Genomic DNA, 19,469 nt, shown 5'->3' with positions numbered 1-19,469 from the left:
CCACTCATGAAGCTCCTGTTTTTATTGAATCCCTTTTTATGACTTCTTCCCTTCCCATTCGACACTCTGTTTTTTCTTTGGCCATGCTTAAAAACCACAAATTTTTAGCAGCCCATCATCCTTCATCTGTAAAAAGTGACCTAACCATCTAAACTCTTCTTTTGTTATAGCCTTTGAAAGTATTATGAGACTATGCGTTTCATACAGCTTATTACCTTATACAAAATAAATCAAATAAAAGCATAAAACTATCCTTGGAAATTCCTAAAACAGATTTAGCGATCTTTCTCAACCTTCCAAAGCACATGCGTATCAGAGTCACGCTAAATCACTGTCAATAACATGGCATCTAGTGACTTTTTCAACAGCAAAGCCCTAGTGGCTTGACTATGTATTTGCTTAGCAATTTTCTTATCATTGAGTCCCCGTTCCTAACTTTCACTGAGGAATGTCCAGATAAACCAGTTCCTCACAGTGTTTCAAGACACCACCACAAAATATTACTATTATTCATTGGGGCTACAACCCTCCGACCCTTGGCTTTTTTGTCCACAGCCTCCATCTCAAATGTTCTTGAATTGTGTCACTTAAAAACCCAGTCAAAAAGGTCTATAAGTCAAAGCTTCCTGTACAAAATCATTCTTTCTTCTAACGAAGTTTCTTTTCGATGACGTTTCCTTCACTTTTGTAACGTTTTCCCAAAGAAATCTTCTACTGCCTTGTAAATCATTTTCCTAAAACCCTTCCGTCTCTCCTCTCTCCATTATTAAACTCTTAAATCTCCAATTTCAAATTCAACTGTATTTGGAACGACATCTCCCATTCCTATCCTTGAGTCTATCAACGTTTACTACCTGGAAAGCGGCAACCCTTCCTATTTTCAGCAACTACTCTTCCTAAACCTTACCTAATTACCCTTCTTACTACCCTATCATTCCTACTACCCTTCACAAATTTCAACTTTAAGTTGATTCTGAACAGCATTACATGGTAATCTTTGCTTTTACTATTAATATAAGTATTCCCATATACCATATTGTCCTTTATCGGTCACGCCATTACTCGACTCACGGTATTACGATATCCTTAATTAAGAAGTTTTTTTTGTACGAAAATAAGGAGCAACATTAATACTTAAAACTAACATAATTTATTCCGTATACGAGGGGAGATGCCCCCTTCTCAATACTCCACTCTTTAAGCTAAAGTTCAATCTTTTGTTTGAAATTTCTGAGAACGGCTTCTGAAGCATATGCGCCGTTTAATCTGACCTTAAATCCCTGTTTACATCAGTGGTGTCTAATAGTAGGACAGTTTGTTCTCTTGTCATTGATCTGAAAAGCCAGTTTGCACGTGATACTGTTTGTTTGTTTTATAAGGCCCTCCTTTTCCAACACATCTTTTCTGTGATGTGCTTGATCAGCTTTCTGGTGTGGGGACTTTCTCTAAAAGACGGATTTGTGTTTTGGGATGCTATAATTGTAATACGTTAAATGTTCGATTAAGTGATGAATGTGACCATCTTTTTTATGTATTTTCTTCTTCTGTGCTACTTCTTTCAGTTTTTTTTCCTTCTCGTGTTGACCCTACAAGAAATTCTGCCACTTTAATAAATAAAATTTCCATTTCTCATTCTCCTAATTTGAAGTTCACTTCTGGTCTTGTTTTCACTGATCTTTCTGATCACTTCCCTATTTATCTATCACTATTTGTGCCTAAAACAGATATTACTGTGGATAAGAAAGGTGATTCTTCTTTTAGAGCTTTTACAGATAAGCAATTTCTGACTTAATACACAGTTTTCGGAGCAATGATTGGCATAGTGTTCTTGAAGCTAATGATGTTGATTGTACAAATAGATTATTTTTGTGTCGTATGGGAACTCCGTTGGATAAGCATTTCCCGCTTAGAAAGAGGCCAAGGATTTTTACACCCAAATACCCATGGATGTCTAAAGGTCTGATCAAAGCAACACGTATGAAGGCGTCTTTGTTCAAGGATGCATGTAAAAGTAATATACAGGACGATCTTTTGAAGAAAAACATTACAAAAATGTGCTCACTTCTTCAGTTCGTGCAGCAAAAGCTGTATTTTTCGCGTCGAATTAATGAGTGTCAGGGGAATTTGCCCAAGATTTGGATTGTAGTTAATGAAGCTCTTTCCTGCAAGAAACTCAAACAATCTTCTCCATGCCTTTATAGGAAAGCTGATGGATCCATTGTGGACAAAAAATCCTTAGTGAGTGCCTCCAATTCGTATTTCACGATACTTCCTTCAGTTCTCATTCCACCCCAGAGTTGAGTAAGGGGTTTTCCCTCGGCAAAAAAGTCTTTGTTCCTCTCCCCATGTAGTGCCACTGCGATTTCCAGTATTATTTCTCAACTTCCAAGCAGTCGTTCAGTTGATAGTTTTGGTTTGAGCAATCATGTCCTTAAACAATTAGTCGGTTTGTTTCTAACCCAATCTCACACATAACTAACCTCTCTCTTTCTTCTGGTGTTTTTCCTCATTTATTGAGGAAATAATAATTTATTTCCAAATAATTAGTGTTTTAGTTGCTACTGTTGTACCTTTGCATAAAAAAGGTGACTCATCTCTAATTTTAAACTACAGACCAATTTCTCTTCTTCCCGTCATGTCTAAGGTTGTTGAAAAGGTAGTGTATCGTAGACTCTCTTCATTTGTATTTAGTACTAATACGACTGCTGGAAATTCTCTCATAACTAACCATCAGTATGGTTTTCGTCCTTCTTTCTCTACCTTGTATGCACTTTCAGATGCAACAGAGTTTGTGCGTGTTAATCTGGACAAGGGCTTGTGTGTTTTGGGTCTATTTCTTGACTTTTCAAAGGCCCTTGATATGGTTGACCACAATGTTCATCTGTCTATACTATTTTTATTTGGAGTGCATGGAGTCCCACTAGAATGGTTCAGGTCTTATCTGTCAGGAAGATCTCAGTATGTTTTGATTAATCACCTTGAATTATGGGAATGATATTATACCACAAGCTACTATGGTGAAATTTGTTGGTGTGTATCTTGACTGTTTTCTTTTTTTAAACCGCATATAACTCACACCTATTCCCTCATCATCCGCCAATCTTCAATACTGCACCGGGTTAACTCATTTATTCCTCCTGATGCTATGGTTTCTCTTTATTACGCTTTTATTTATCCTCATTTTTCTTATTGTTGCCCTGTCTGGGGTAATACTAATAAACCCCTCCTCTACTCACTTCAAAGAGCCCAAAATAGGGCAGTGAAGGCTACTTTTCTTTTCCCTCAGCTTTACCCTTCCTCTGGTCTTTATAATGATTAAATAAAAAAAACAAGTTTTTTCAACTGAAAGTAAGGAGCGACATTAAAACTTAAAACGAACAGAAATTACTTCGTATATGAAAGGGGCTGCTTCCACATCAACGCCGCGCTCTTTACGCTAAAGTTTGACTCTTTCTCTCAACTCTTCTTTTTAAACAGTATAAAACTTTAGAGTAAAGAGCGGAGCGTTGATGAGGAAGCAGCCCCTTTCATATACGAAGTAATTTCTGTTTGTTTTAAGTTTTAATGTCGCTCCTTACTTTCAGTTGAAAAAACTTGTTTTTTTTATTTAATTTCTGAACGTTTTTGAATCAATACGTTTTGATTTTGGTTCTCCGCAGAGGAATTTGCGTTTTTTTTTTTTTTTTTTTTTTTTTTTTTTTTTGGCTAAATGGCTTTCTCATAATTTTGATCGAATGATTTTGAGAAAAAAGAGCGGGGAGGAAGCCTAGTTGCCCTCCAATTTTTTGGTTAATTAAAAAGGCAACTAGAACTTTTAATTTTTTACGAATCTTTTTATTAGTAAAAGATATACGTAACTTATAAATTAGCTTACGTAAAGAATTTTCTATTCTCATGTTTTTATTACACATATGAGAGGGTTCGCCCCCTCGTCAGTACCTCTCTCTTTACACCAAATCTTAAATTTTGTCCCAATTCATTAAGAATGACCCCTGAATCACAAAAGCCGTAGAATAAATAGTTGACATTACTAAAAATACTTAAGCGTAGAGAGCGAGGTATTAGGAGTAAGTGAGCCCCTCATATGGGTATTAATTTCTGTTCGTTTTAAGTTTTAATGCTGCTCCTTACTTCCAGCTGAAAAACTTTTTCATATTTATTTTTTCATTGTTTTTTTTTTAAATAATGCTAGTAAATCCTGCGCTCCCTTCATGGAAATTTTCTTCCCCCATGACAAATTCCTCGAAGGAAAGTTCCCCCAGTATATCCCCCTCTTCTAAACCCCCCCTCCAACCAAATATCCTCCCGAAAACGCCTGTACACTTCCCAATAACCATTACTATATGTAAGCACTGGTCAAAGTTTGTAACTTGTAGCCCCTCCCATGGGGACTCTGGAGGAGTAAGTCGTCTCCAAAGACATAGTTATAAGGTTTTTCGACTACGCTGAATAAAATGGCTATCTCAGAATTTTGATCAGTTGACTTTGGGAAAATAATTAGCGTGGGAGGGGGCCTAGGTGCCCTCCAATTTTTTTGGTCACTAAAAAAGGGCACTAGAACTTTTCATTTCCGTTAGAATGAGCCCTCTCGCAATATTTTAGGACAACTGGGTCGATACGATCACCCCTGGAAAAAAAAACAACAAACAAATAAACACGCATCCGTGATCTGCCATCTGGCAAAAATACAAAATTCTACATTTTTGTAGATAGGAGCTTGAAACTTCTACAGTAGGGTTTTCTGATACGCTGAATCTGATTCGTTAAGATTCTATGAGTTTTAGGGGGAGTTTCCCCCTATTTTCTAAAATAACGCAAATTTTCTCAGGCTCGTAACTTTTGATGCGTAAGACGAAACTTGATGAAACTTATATATTTAAAATCAGCATTAAAATCCGATTCTTTTGATGTAGCTATTGGTATCAAAATTCCATTTTTTTAAATTTTGGTTTCTATTGAGCCGGTTCGCTCCTTACTACAGTTTGTTACCACGAACTGTTTGAAAAGAAAATAATTCGGTATTTCGGGGCTTCAGACATTATTACTCCTTTGCGGAAGTTAGGCTCAAAATTGGAAAAGGATTATATTTTTTCTCTGGGCCCCTTCCACCTCTTAGTTCGTTTATTTTCCCGTTAGTTTTCACCTGTTGTCGCTTTATAGTTGTGTTATCTCTTAGCAGTTCTTTCGTTAGTTGAGTTATGGTTGTGGTATATATGTTTTATCGCTCGTATAGTTGTGTTATTTTCAAATTATACTCCATAATAGAGAGGCTCTGAATACCCAGCATTGTATATTAAGCTCTGAATTTGACGTTTTTTTCTAACGTGACCAGATTCGTCCTGCGCCCTGCGCCCTTTTCACTGAATTTTTCTTCCCATGACATATTTCTCCAAGGAGAGATCCTCCTACATAGCCCTCTCCCCTCAACCCTACCCCCAAAACTGAAAAAATCCCCCTGAAAACGTCTGTACACTTCCCAATAACCATTATTATATGTAAACACTGGTCGAAGTTTGTAACTTGCAGCCCCTCCCCCAGGGACTGTGGGGGAGTAAGTCATCCCCAAAGACATAGTTATTATGGTTTTCGACTATGCTGAACAAAATGGCTATCTCAAAATTTTGATTTGTTGACTTTGGGGAAAAAATGAGCGTGGGAGGGGGCCTAGATGCCCTCCAATTTTTTGGTCACTTAAAAAGGGCACTAGAACTTTTCATTTCCGTTAGAATGAGCCCTCTTGCGACATTCTAGGACCACTTGGTCGATACGATGACCCCTGGAAAAAAAAAACAAACAAATAAACACGCACCCGTGATTTGTCTTCTGGCAAAAAAATATAAAATTCCATATTTTTGTAGATAGGAGCTGGAAACTTCTACTGTAGGGTTCTCTGATACGCTGAATCTGATGGTGTCATTTTCGTTAAGATCCTTTGACTTTTAGGGGGTGTTTCCCCCTATTTTCCTAAATAAGGCAAATTTTCTCAGGCTCGTAACTTTTAATGGGTAAGATTAAACTTGATGAAACTTATATATTTAAAATCAACATTAAAATGCAATTCTTTTGATGTAGCCCTTGATATCAAAATTCAATTTTTTAGAGTTTTGGTTACTATTGAGCCGGATCGCTCCTTACTACAGTTCATTACTACGAACTGTTTGATACTGGAATAGCTCCGCTGGATCGTATTGTAGGTAAAAGTGATCTTTATTTAGCGCACACTGCTTTTCTAGGTACAGTTCCACCGTCTCTGCAGCAATTTTCTTACGGTAGGTACTCTTCTTCCTTATGAAGTTCTTCTCGCAGAATTATTTTACTCAAACGATCATCAACAGCAGCTCAGAGGTCCCCTGTTTATCAATCAGTTTTACTGTGGAACTCCATCCCTCCTGACGCACCTCTATTTCTCTCTGTAAAGACAGTTTCTCGTCTGGTATTTCCAGTTTAATGTTGTTGTTTTTTGTTTTTGTTTTTATTAAGATTATTATTATTACTTTACCCTAATTTATATGTCTCTCTTCTCTTTATTTAATATATTTTTCAGATTCTAAGTGTTTTTGGATTCCATCCTGATTTTTTATCTCTTTTCTTCATTTCAATTCTTTTTCAGTTATATGTTTAATTTTCCATCTATATCTCCTATATGATAAATGTCCTTGTCTTGTTTAACTTTTTTTATTGTATTTGATTTATAAGTGTTTTATTTTTGTTTTATTGGCCCATTACAAGCTAAGCTTTTTGGGCTTCGTATTTACTTCACGTTTTGTAATTGTTTTTTTTTAGTATTAATAAATTGATTGATGGATTGATTAATTAATTAGAATCAGAAGCTTTTTTAAAAGTACCTAGAAAAGTTAGCGTAAAAAGAGAGGTGCTAAGGAGGGGGAATCCCCCTTATATACGGAACATGTTCTTTTTGTTTTAAGTTTTAATGTTGCTCCTTACTTGAAGCAGAAAAAAATCGTTTTTTTATTTAATAGTGTTATAAAAGAATGCTAGGCTCAAGTGAGAGATTTAAAAGATTAGTTATTAAAGGTGATTTGGGAATTTCGTCATTAAGAAGCAGGAGGCTAGTAAAAAGCAACGGGTAAGAGGGGCAAGTTTGGAGAGGCATAGGTTAGCGAGGGAAGCATTGGCAGAGTCTCTGCTAGACGGAATACGGTATTCGTGGATGAAACAGATTGAAGCATTTTTGGATTCGTGGGAAATGTCCAGTGAATGGAATGGGGTTTATGGTAGGGTAAGGAAGTTGGAGAGGTTTCTAAACAGGTATATTGGATTTCAGTTGATCAGGAAATTCAGAAATAGGGGTGTCATATTAGAACGTTTGACTCTCTTGATTTGTGTTCTAGGGCAAAAGAGACATGGGGAGAAAAGTTATATTTTAGAGCTGGGCTGTTTCGGAATGATATTGAGTGGGTAATCTATATAGATATAATTTTATGCTACTCGTTGGAAGAAGAAGATATTTGGGAAGGCTTAGAATGACAAGTTGTCCTTATTGTTGCCCAATATGTGGAGAAGGGGAGGAAAACTTGTTGCATTTTCTGGGGACGTACGAAAGATTTAGGGATTTGAGAAAGGAGATTTTTGGAGTGGATGGAGGAAGAGCCTTGGGTGTGAAAAACTTTTGGGAATTGTTTTTTTTTTACTTTAATTATTTATGAGTTTCTGATTTTTAGCTTCTCTTTTTGTTTTTATTCTCTTTGCTGCACTTAGTTTCCTTGTGTGTCTTTGGTTTTCTTCAGCGCTGAGGACACCTTGTTTGATATTTCAGTAACGCCTCGCTCTTTACGCTAAAATTTCTATTGGTTTTAAGTTTTAATGTCGCTCCTTACTTTCAGTTAAAAAAAAACTTGTTTTTTTTATTTAAATTGCTTTAAAAAACGAGCTTCAGCACTGAATTGACCAATTCAAGTAATTTCTTAATTGCACGATACTAAATGCACAATAACGCAAATAAATGCTACCAACATATGACTTACATTAATTTCGTCATCGGGCGAAGCTATCGTAGAACAGTGGAAAGGTTCCTCTTTCGATACAGCATGCTGATCTAACATTTTTCTCTGATCAAGATCAGCTCCATCCTTGTCATGGAAATCGCCATCCGTTGCCAATGTCGTTTCTTCTTTTCTTCGATTTGTGGAATCAACACCAAGACCATGATCAGCTCCGTTCTTTTCATTCTTGTCATTAATTTTACCATCATTCGCCAATGTTATTTCTTCTTTTCTTCGATTCGTGGAGTCAACACCAACACCAGGATCAGCTCCGTTCTTTTCATTCTTGTCATTAATTTCACCATCATTCGCCAATGTTATTTCTTCTTTTCTTCGATTCGTGGAGTCAACACCAACAGCAGGATTAGCTCCGTTCTTTTCATTCTTGTCATTAGTGTTGCCGTCAGTCACCAATGTAATTTCTTCTTTTCTTCGATTCGTGGAGTCAACACCAACAGCAGGATCAGCTCCGTTCTTTTCATTCTTGTCATTAGTGTTGCCTTTAGTCACCAATGTTATTTCTTCAATTCTTTGATTCTTGGAGTCAACACCTGCAACTCAAAGAATAGTTATATATGATTAATTGGTAAAAAAAAATGTACATTTAAACTAGAACTTTAACAAATAAGTTATCTTATGAATGGGGGAAAATCATCATGGGGAATAAAATTATACGTATTTTATTTATGCTCGGGTGAAGCCCGCAGGCATTCAAGACGAGCCCGGGAACTGAATTCTCACTTTCCCAGAAACATCTTGATTTTTTTTTTTTTAATTTTACTATAATCAGTTTATTTATCGTGCAATGCGTTTTTTCTTAAGTATTTCAAATTATAAATTCTCGAAATGTTGTCTTCCTCTCTCCTTCCCAAAGATTCCTGTGTATGCAATAACTCTATGAAATATCTCTTTACCCCCCCCCCCAAAAAAAAAAAAAAATCACGATGATAATAGAAAAAAAGTAGTTGTAATTCGAGAAAAAAAAACACAGTTTTTACCCATATTTTTCAACAAATATCATATAGTAGAAAGAATAGGAAAGCTTTAGAGAATCAGATAAACAACTTTATTTAATAGGAACAATTTTTTCAGAAAAAAAACTAATTTCTTCATTGACACCAGAGAAAACTGGTACTGTATTGTAATACAGTACCGGTTAGAAATTCCTAGACTAGAAATTCCTGAGACTAGTGTAGAGCTATAAGCTCTTTTTCCGCATGTTTACGATAGTTGCATATGCGTGTTTGACAAGTACTGTCACTTGTTTATTTGTATTTGCTTAATTTGTCACGGCACTCATTGGGTTTTGCGAAAAACAATGCAGTTTAAATTTTACTTTCATTTTTTTTTTTATTATTATTTCATGCCCAAAGTATTTCGGGGTGTTTTCTTCCATGCACATAATGTTTGCCAATATTATAATGCTTTTATTTGTTACTTTCGAGGGTGAAGAGGTGTAAGATTGAGATGTTGAGTGGCAACGCTGTTGCAGCAGGCTATTTCCTTCTTGATTCTTATGCGGTATTTACAGCCACTTGCAATCATTGATATTTTTGGATAACAGGACGCTTACACATCAGTTCATTCAAGGGAGGGAGGAGGAAAGAAGAGACGCCAACAAGCGAAATTTACGGAAGTGCAAGTCACGGGGAGGGGGGGAATATAAAAAAAGCACAAAAAAAATAAAATTTGAAAACATTCCCACTTACCTCTATGTATCCTTGTAATAGGAATTTCTGGAGAAACTTGGAACGTTTTGACAAAATGAGATCTGGCACTTGCAATAGCAACCCCAACATCTGAAATTTTTGAATATTTAAAATCTTTCAGAAGAAAAACAATTTACTTCATTGAAATCCCCCCCCCCTACCAGTTTCTGCGACGATTGACTTCAGCAAAGTTACAACTTATAATAGAGGAACAGATAAAAGCAAAAGCCTGAACAAAATCCACGTCGACGTGAGTAATGTTTCTTTACTGTCAAAAATATTCTGCATTTTAAAAATTATTTTACAATTTTAAATTTTAAAATACAAATACAAAATAATACTGATTTGATTGAAAATAAAATAATGGAGACAGACAGTTATGCTTTCCAGTGATTTTTCCCCTCCTAGTTGTCCAGTTTTGGTCAGATCTTAAATATAAAGGTTTTTAAAGTGATCTCTCTAACCTGTGAAGAGATTAAATAAAAAAATAAAAATTAAAAAACAAGTTTTTTTTAACTGAAAATAAGGAGCGACATTAAATTTACGAACGTTTTTAATAGTAATAAATATACGTAACTTACAAATTAACTTACGTAACAAACTTCTATATTCGTATATTTTTATTACGTATATGAGGGGGTATTCCCCCTCGACAATACCTCGCTCTTTACACTGAAGTTCGACTTTTTCCAATTCTTTAAGAATGACCCCTGAATCACAAAGGCCGTTTAATTACAATAAATAGCTCCTTTGAAATTAAAAAAAAAATACTTTAGCGTAAAGAGCGAGGTATTGAGGAGGGGACGGACCCCTTCATATACGTAATAATTTCTATTCGTTTTAAGTTTTAATGTTGCTCCTTACTTTCAGCAGAAAAAACTCGTTTTTTATTTAATTTCTGATCGTTTTTGAATTAACACAGGTTTTGATTTTGGCTCACGGTAGGCTACATGAATAATAAAAAAAGGAAATTTGCGTAATAATTTTACTTTTTTTGACTAAATAGTTTTCTCAAAGTTTTGATCGGATGATTTTGAGAAAAAAGGAGTGGGGAGGGGGTCTTATTGCCCTCCAAGTTTCTGGTTACTTAAACAGGCCACTAAAACTTTTAATTTTATTTACGAACATTTTATTAGTAATAAATATACATAATTTACAAAATTAACTTACATAACGAACTTCTATATACGTATATTTTTATTACGTATATGATGGTGTTCGCCCACTCGTCAATACCTCGCTCTTTACGCTAAAGTTTGAATTTTGTTCCAAGTCTTTAAGAATGACCCCTGAATTACAAAGGCCGTTTAATTAGAATAAATAGCTCTTTTGAAATTACTAAAAAATACTTTAGCGAAAAGAGCGAGGTACTGGGGAGGGGAAGAACCCTCTCATATAAGCAATAATTTCTGTCCGTTTTAAGTTTTAATGTTGCAACTTACTTTCAGTTGAAAAAACTTTTTTTTAAGTTTAATTGCTCATTGTTTTTTCTAAATAATGCTGGACGATCCAGCATGGGAATTCTTTTCACTGTGATACATTCCTCCATGGAAATATCCTCCCACCCCAATGCCAGAGAAAATCAAAATCCCCCATAAAATGTCAGTATAGCCTACTTCCCAATACCCAATACTATAGGTAAACTATGGGCATGACTTACAGCCCTTCCCCCGCGGACTGTGGGGGATTAAGTCGTCCTCAAAGACATAGTTATTAGGTTTTTCGGCTAAAGCTGAAGAAAGTGGCTATCTCAAATTTTGATCCGGTAGTTTTGGCAAAAAAGAGCGTGGGAGGGGCTATTTTCTGTTAGAATGAACCCTCACGCGACATTCTAGGACCACCAGGTAGATACTATCACCCCTGGGAAAAAAAAAAAAAAAAAAAAAACAAATAAACACGCATCAATGATCTTTCTTCTGGTAAAAAATATATAATTCACCATTTTTGCAGATAGGAGCTTAAAACCTCTACAGTGGGGTTTTCTGATACGCTGAATCCAATGGTGTGCTTTATATTAAGATTCTATGACTTTTGGGGGATGTTTTTTCCCTTTTTTCGAAAATTAGGCAAATTTTGTCAGGCTCGTAAATTTTGATGGGTATGACTAAACTTGATGAAACTTCTATATTTAAAATCAGCATAAAAATCTGATTATATACTATTTGATGCATATATACTGGTATCAAATTCTTTTTTTTAGAGTTACAGTTACTATTTAGAGTTACATTACTATTGAGCCGGGTCGCTCCTTACAACAGTTTGTTACCACGAACTGTCTGATGACCCCTAAGAAACAAAGGTCTTTTAATTAAAATTAAATAAAAAAAAAACAAGTTTTTTTAACTGAATGTAAGGAGCGACATTAAAACTTAAAACGAACAGAAATTACTCCATATATGAAATGGGTTGTCCCCTCCGCAATCCTTCACTCTTTACGCTAAAGCTTTTAATTGTTTTAAAAAGCAGAATTGTGGCAAAGAGTCAAACCCATTTCATATACGGAGTGATTTCTGTTCGTTTTAAGTTTTAATGTCGCTCCTTACTTTCAGTAAATAAAAAAACTTGTTTTTTTTATTTAATTTCAGAACGTTTTTGAATCAATGCATGTTTTGATTTTGGCTCTCCGCAGAGGAATAATTAAAACGAAATTGGCATATATTTCTTTTGGCTAAATGGCTTTCTCATAATTTTGATCGAATGATTTGGAGAAAAAACAGCGGGGGAGGAAGCCTACTTGCCCTCCGATATTTTGGTTAATTAAAAAGGCAACTAGAACTTTTTATTTTTTACGAATCTTTTTATTAGTAAAAGACATACGTAACTTATAAATTAGCTTACGTAAAGAACTTTTGTATGCTCATGTTTTATTACATATATGAGGGGGTTCGCCCCCTCGTCAGTACCTCGCTCTTTACACTAAAGCTTAAATTGCGTCCCGATTCATTAAGAATGACCCATGAATCAAAAAAGCCGTAGAATAAATAGTTGAAATTACTAAAAATACTTTAGCGTAAAGAGCGAGGTATTAGGAGGAGGTGAGCCCCTCATATGGGTAATAATTTCTGTTCGTTATAAGTTTTAATGCTGCTCCTTACTTCCAGCTGAAAATAAACTTTTTCATGTTTATTTTTTCATTTTTTTAGATAATGCTAGTAAATCCTGCGCTCCCTACATGGAAATTTTCTTCCACCATGACAAATCCCTCGACGGAAAGTTCCCCCAGCATATCCCTCTCTTCTCAACCCCTCCCCCAACCAAAAAATCCTCCTGAAAACGCCTGTGCACTTCCCAATAACCATTACTATATGTAAGCACTGGTCAAAGTTTGTAACTTGTAGCCCCTCCCATGAGGACTGTGGGGGAGTAAGACGTCCCCAAAGACATATTTATAAGGTTTTTCGACTACGCTGAATAAAATGGCTATCTCAGAATTTTGATCCGGTGACTTTGAGGAAAACATGAGCGTGGGAGGGGGCCTATTACCCTCCAATTTTTTTGGTCCCTTAAAAAGGGCACTAGAAATTTTAATTTCCGTTAGAATGAGCCCTTTCGCGAAATTCTAGGACCACTGAGTCGATACGATTACCCCTGGGAAAAAAAAATAAAAAAATAAATAAACACGCATCCGTGATTTGTCTTCTGGCAAATAATGCGAAATTCCACATTTTGTAGACAGGAGCTTGAAACTTCTACAATAAAGGTGTCTGATACGCTGAATCTGATGGTGTGATTTTCGTTAAGATTGTATGACTTTTAGGGGGTGTTTCCCCCTATTTTCTAAAATGAGGCAATTTTCTAAGGTTCGTAACTTTTGATGGGTAGGACTAATCTTGATGAAACTTAGATATTTAAAATCAGCATTAAAATTGATTCTTTTGATGTAACTATTGGTATCTGTTTGATAAACTGTTTGATAAATAGCGCTTTTATGAGTACTAAAATTTTTTAGCGTAAATAGCAAGGTATTGATGAGGGGGGGCCCCCTCATATACGTAGTAATTTCTGTTCGTGTCAAGTTTTAATGTTGTTCCTTACTTTCAGTTAAGAAACTTGTATTTTTCTAATTTCTGATCTTTTTTAAATATTGCTGGGAAACCCCGCACCCCCTTTATGGAAAATTCCCTTCCCCCATGAAAAAATCCTCCATTGAAAGATCCTACCTCGTAACAAAATATTTTGTCTTTCTATTTTGAAGTCACAGATTTGGTTACTCAGCCAAATTTTTTCCAGAAAAAGGATTGATGTTTTTTTTAATCACAAATTTATTTTCAGCCATTTTAATAAATACCATTGAAGTAGTTATTTTTAGCAATTAATAACCTTCAAGTACATATTTTTATTAAAACTATTTCATTTTCATTTTGATGCCTGTCTTTTTATATTATTCTGTGGATTTTCATCTATACTTTTTTTTTTATTCTTCTTCCTACACTGACGACGGGAGAGTGGATATCTACTTTTTCAGAAACTATTTAACCTTCGCATTTTAGAAGGGGGGGGGGGGGGCTAAAATCTGTGTCGCTAGAGATTAACCAGGGTACAACAGGCGGATTTTAAAGCTTCCGTCGATCCTTTGAACATATTTTTAACACTTCGCTTAAGCAATCAAAAATGTACATAAAACTATCGGTGGAAAATATTCTCATTATATTATCCCATTTTTATAAATGAAAAGTAATTTTCTTTTGATCTTTTACATACTAAGTAGTTTTTTATGTAGGAAGAAGAATTTTAGATAATAATAGAAACTTCCTAACAAATAAAAATAAAAAAGTAAATCTTCCCATTAGGTACTGCAACCACTTATTCCTGATGAAAGTTTTATTTTTGTCTTTAAGAAAAATGTCGAGACAAAATTAAGCTCGTTTTCACGTTAATTATTAACACTTTATAGGTTATTTCCATTAATACAATTCTTTCTTCCGATTGCCAGTAATATGGAATAGTGGAGAGGAAACAGTGGCGCCAAATGCACCCCCATCTCCCCTAGATTTTTGAAAAACATACTTCATTGGTGTTTTCATTGAAATAATCCAGTGAATAAAAATTGCTCCCAACCAGATGTTGAAAAATAAATCCCTCACCAACAATTTTGTTACTTGGCAGCACTGGTTGGATATCGTTCTATAGAGGCATTAATTTGTGTTGGGCTAACTATATGGCAGAGGTGTTCAATTTTGTCTACAGCTTTAAGCAGTTTTCCCTTGTTTCTGAACTTTAAAAGAGAATTGACGGTATTAGTTTTAGGATGGGAGATAATGCTAGTTTATGTTATGGGGAGGTCCCCCAACATCCCCCTTATGAAGGGGATCTACAGGAAATCCCCCTCACAATCATTGCACTACGTTATTACCGAAATCAGGTACCGATATAAGAAATAACTAGGAAATAAGTCTACATTCTTTCTTTTTCAGAGTATGTGTTCAAATTCCTTCCCGAGCGTTTCTGAGGGTTAAGGGGTTGAAATTAAAACTTTATAGACACAAATATAGATTGTAAAACAAGTTAGGTCCTTTACATGTTTTTATTGTATAATTGATCCTTGTGTGTTTTCTAAGCGAAAAGACCTAAAATTAGCAACTAAAATGACATCCTCTTTCAACTAAATCAGAGATGACAATTTATCGCCGAGAAAGGTAATTGATACGACCCAGCCCTCCGTGTAAATTATGGAAGAAACTATGACAACGTGATCAATTCATAAAGCAGCATAAGTAAAAAAAAAAACAGAAACGAAAAAAACAACACCAAACGAAAAGGAATTATTTTAAATCGGTGGTTACAACTTCAAACGAATCTAAACTATACTAGATTGGAGGGTGATTAACATCCATCCCTAATTTCCCTCTCGCAGCACAAATTTAGTAAACTTACAAATTTACTAAAGCCCTCTTGCTTAAAAAAATTTACATTTCTAACAGCTTAGTTAAAAATACAAAACAAGAATCCAAATCAAAAGCACAAATGGTTCTTAAGGGTGGATGAAAAAGGGTTGTGGTGTGTTAGAAACGTCGCTACGCCGTGACGGAAAATTCTTAATAGTATCTGACTAAAGATGAATTTAACAAAAAAAAAAGAATACCTATTTAAAAATAATACCAATTATCTGCTTTTATTTCTGCATAACAAAGAAACTATTCGGCTTTAGAGACAATTTTCGGTCATATAAGCAAATTTGTCAACAACTGTCAACAACTGAGGCAAATTGAATTTTTTTTTCGGAGACTTTTTTTTGCGGGTGGCGAGAAATCCGGTAGATGAAGCAAATTTCACAAAAAAAAGAATATCTATTTAAAAAGAATAATATCTATATTACTTTTTCATAAATGAGAAAATTAACTCGTCTTGAACAAAAGTTTCGGTCAAAGAAGAAAATTTGTCAATTACAGTCTACTGTACAACTAAGGCGAATTGAACAGTATTTTTTTTCCCGGAACTTCTTTTCTGCGGATGGCGGAAGATCCGGCAGACGAAAGAAACTTCAAAAAAAAAGAAAAGAAGACTGCCTGTTTAAAACGAATGTCAATTGAATACTTTTAATTTCGCCAAATGAAAAACTTTAATTCATTTTAAACCAAAGTTTCGGCCAGAAATGCAAATTTGTCAATTATTGTCTACAACATGGGCGAAGCGAATAGTTTTTTTACCTTTTTTCTGCGGGGGGCAAACGATCCGGCAAACGAAGCACATTTCACAAAAACAGAAAAAAAGAACACATTTTTAAAAAGAAAGTCAATTGAATACTTTTAATTTTGCCAAATGAAAAACTTTAATTCATTTTAAACCAAAGTTTCAGCCAGAGATGCAAATTTTTCAAGTGTTATCTACAACATAGGCGAAGCGAATAGTATTTTTTTTCGAGGGCCCTTTTTTCTGCTGGTGGCGAAGGATCCGGCAGACGAAGCACATTTCACAAAAACAGGAAAAAAATGACTATTTTTAATTTTGCCTAATGAAGAGCTTTGATTCATTTTAAACCAAAGTTTCGGCCAGAGAAGCATATTATTGCCTACAACATAGGTGAATCGAATATTCTTTTTTATCAGAGACATTTTTTTCTGCGGGGGGCGGGGGGCAAAAGATCCGGCAGACGAAGCAAATTCCACACAAAAAAACAAAAACAAAGAAGAATACCTATTGAAAAAGAACACCAATGGAATACTTTTCAAGAAATCTAATGCATTTTAAAACAGTTTCGCCAAGAGAAGCAAATTGTCAACTGTAGTCCAAAACAGAGGAAAATCGAATAGCCACTGCATGAAGACTTTTTTTTTCCTCGGGGAACAAAATATCCGACAGACGAAGCAAAATCAACAACAGTTTAAGCTTCAAGCTCGTCTTACACTTACCTTTTAAATCGCTTAAAGCCTTGATATGTCCCTCCCCATTAATATGTTCATACACAGCACTTCCAATGACGAGGGTGTCGCAAATATTGCATTTGAGATGCTTTTCTGTTGAAGATCTTGAAAATAATGGATGGAAACTTCCATTTGGAAAAAGAGCAAGATCGTTCAGTCGCTGGTCATTATATTCTTCTCCCTAAAAATAAGCATAAGAGCAAAGGATTAAACAAAAGGTGGAATAAAAAGGCGGAATAAGGATTGAACATAAAGGTGGAATATTAATCACAAAATATATGAAGCAATATATGATGGGATCAATGGAAGGCTGGCATTCCAGAGCACTAATGTAGCAATCAAACCTTTTGAAGTGTTAAACAGCATTGGACAGATAAAGAGTTACGGAGAAGCAGATGATGAGTTACCTTTGGAGACAATCTAGAGGTTTGTTGAAAGCAAAGCAAAGCGTGAAAAGCAAAACATTAAACAAAATCTGGAACAAAACATAGGAAAATTAACAACAAAATATAAGAAGCAACATATGATGAGAATTAATAGAAGGCTGGTATTCTAGAATATTAATATAGCAACCAAACCCTTTGAAGGGTTAAACAGCCTTAAGCAGATGAAGGGTTAAGCAGTTTAAAGGTTGAGCTTTACATAAAACATAGAGTTTGTTGGTTTCAAATGTTTATCAACTATAATTAAACCGTGTTATATAGTCAATGCGGTTTAAGTGCTTCAATATGCCCTAAATTTTTTTTTAATCTTTGGCCTACTCAGAGAATTGAAAAATGAGCAAACAGGGATCTAAGCTCAATTTTTGACCCAAACTGGAAAATACGACTATTCAAGAAAAAGCCTTAGCCAGTTGTAAATCCTAAACTGGCCAATTACCACCCTGCATTTCATTTGGTTTCATCACCTTCATCTCCGAGAAAGGCCTATTTACAGACTAAAAGATATAGAGACTAAAACATGCCACAAAAATTCCAGGTGGTATCGAAATATTTGCCGTCAAAGTGGCTTTGGTGATTTTGGTAGTTGTAAATATGTATTTTCAAGACTTTACAGCGGCAGCTCCGAAAGTTTTTCTCCGCAGCACCCTTGCCTGACTTACAAAAATTTCGCGGCAATGCAGAAGTCTTTTTATTTGATTCTCAATGAGAAAAACTGTGAAACTTTTCCGACTATAGCATTATTTGCTTTATCTTCGGAATTATTTGCAGAGGTCAGTTTAATTTAAAAATTTATTGGAAGAGAAGAAAAAAAGTTGAAGCTTATATGTTCAATTACCTTTAGCACGACGAGCAAAAACTGAATCTTTATATGCACGGCATTGCTGGTTTGTTTGGGTTCATCACCTTCATTTCTAAGACCTGCTTATTTATTAAATATATTCAATGCACAAAAGAGAATATATAAACAAAAAATCCACATCAATACCATGTAGCCTAGAAATATTTGTCATCAAAGTTACTTTGATGATTTTGACCCAAAACAAAGATCGAGGTCTAAGCCATTTGTCTCCTTATTTTCCAGTATCCTGCTAGTGTTTGTGCTATAAAGTGACAAATTACTGCTATCTATCCGAAAAGAATAGTACATTTCTTACTTCAACTTGACGCCACCGTATGTAAGAGGGGTTTCAGGCTCTTTTTAAATTCATAAAACAAATATCTTTTAGTTCAAGCTACAGTTTTGTAAAACAAGTAGTATTTTGAAGAGATACTTTTTATTTCGACTTGAAATTATTTTTAAGGGGTTTTAGGGTCTTATTATCCAGAATTCGAAAAACTAGGATGGATAAAACATATTAGGTCCATTGAACTTGAAAAAAAAAATTAATTTGAATCAGCGTTCAGCATCCTCGAGACAGCTGAATCTTCCGGTAGCGACAAGTTAGTTAACACCGATAGCAATGAAAAAATATTATCAAAACTATCATTTGTTATTTATAACGGATAATACCACATAAGAAGAGCTTTATCACATTTGAAGTTCTGAAGAAAAAGAAAGCCCCTGCTTGAAAAAAAACAAGCGCCAGAGAAGCCAGTCATTATTTTTTTACGTAAACATTAATATACTTATAAGTTTAATTCTATACTTGTTTATCTTTAGTCTTGTTTGAAATTTTTCTCTTGAGCTCCATCATATTCGAGAGAAAATTAGTTTTTTTGCTGTAAAATATTAAAAAAGAATCAACAAAGCAAAAAAGCAAACTCCACCTCTGTTTCGAAAGTCTAACATTACAGAGAAAGTTTTTAGATTAATGTTGAGAGGCTCAAGGCCCACTTTTAGTTTTACATTATTTCAGTACTTTTTATTTAAATTCCTTTCACTTGCCTACGAGTCGAAACGTAAACTAAGCCTTACTTTAGACTTTTGGCAATAATTTTTAATGACTTATTTTA

The 19,469-nt window shown here is 34.9% G+C and overlaps 2 protein-coding genes across 8 annotated transcripts in view; one reads left to right on the top strand and one right to left on the bottom strand.

Annotated features, from left to right (window-relative positions):
* Positions 1–19,469, top strand: part of LOC136027568 (microtubule-associated protein futsch-like) — a 682,876-nt gene that overhangs the window by 170,181 nt on the left and 493,226 nt on the right. The gene's annotated exons all lie outside the window — the stretch shown is intronic.
* The window catches only part of LOC136027569 (uncharacterized), a gene marked incomplete at its 3' end in the record, with an annotated part of 143,508 nt that overhangs the window by 12,153 nt on the left and 111,886 nt on the right, over positions 1–19,469 (bottom strand). The window contains 3 exon segments of the mRNA XM_065704947.1: positions 7,986–8,554; positions 9,713–9,802; positions 17,062–17,254. Of these exon segments, the coding sequence (XP_065561019.1) occupies positions 7,986–8,554; positions 9,713–9,802; positions 17,062–17,254 (852 nt within the window).

This window comes from Artemia franciscana, chromosome 5 (genome assembly GCF_032884065.1).
Source record: "Artemia franciscana chromosome 5, ASM3288406v1, whole genome shotgun sequence".
In the NCBI taxonomy this organism is placed as follows: domain Eukaryota; kingdom Metazoa; phylum Arthropoda; class Branchiopoda; order Anostraca; family Artemiidae; genus Artemia; species Artemia franciscana.
This window is presented reverse-complemented; position numbering and strand designations above follow the sequence as displayed.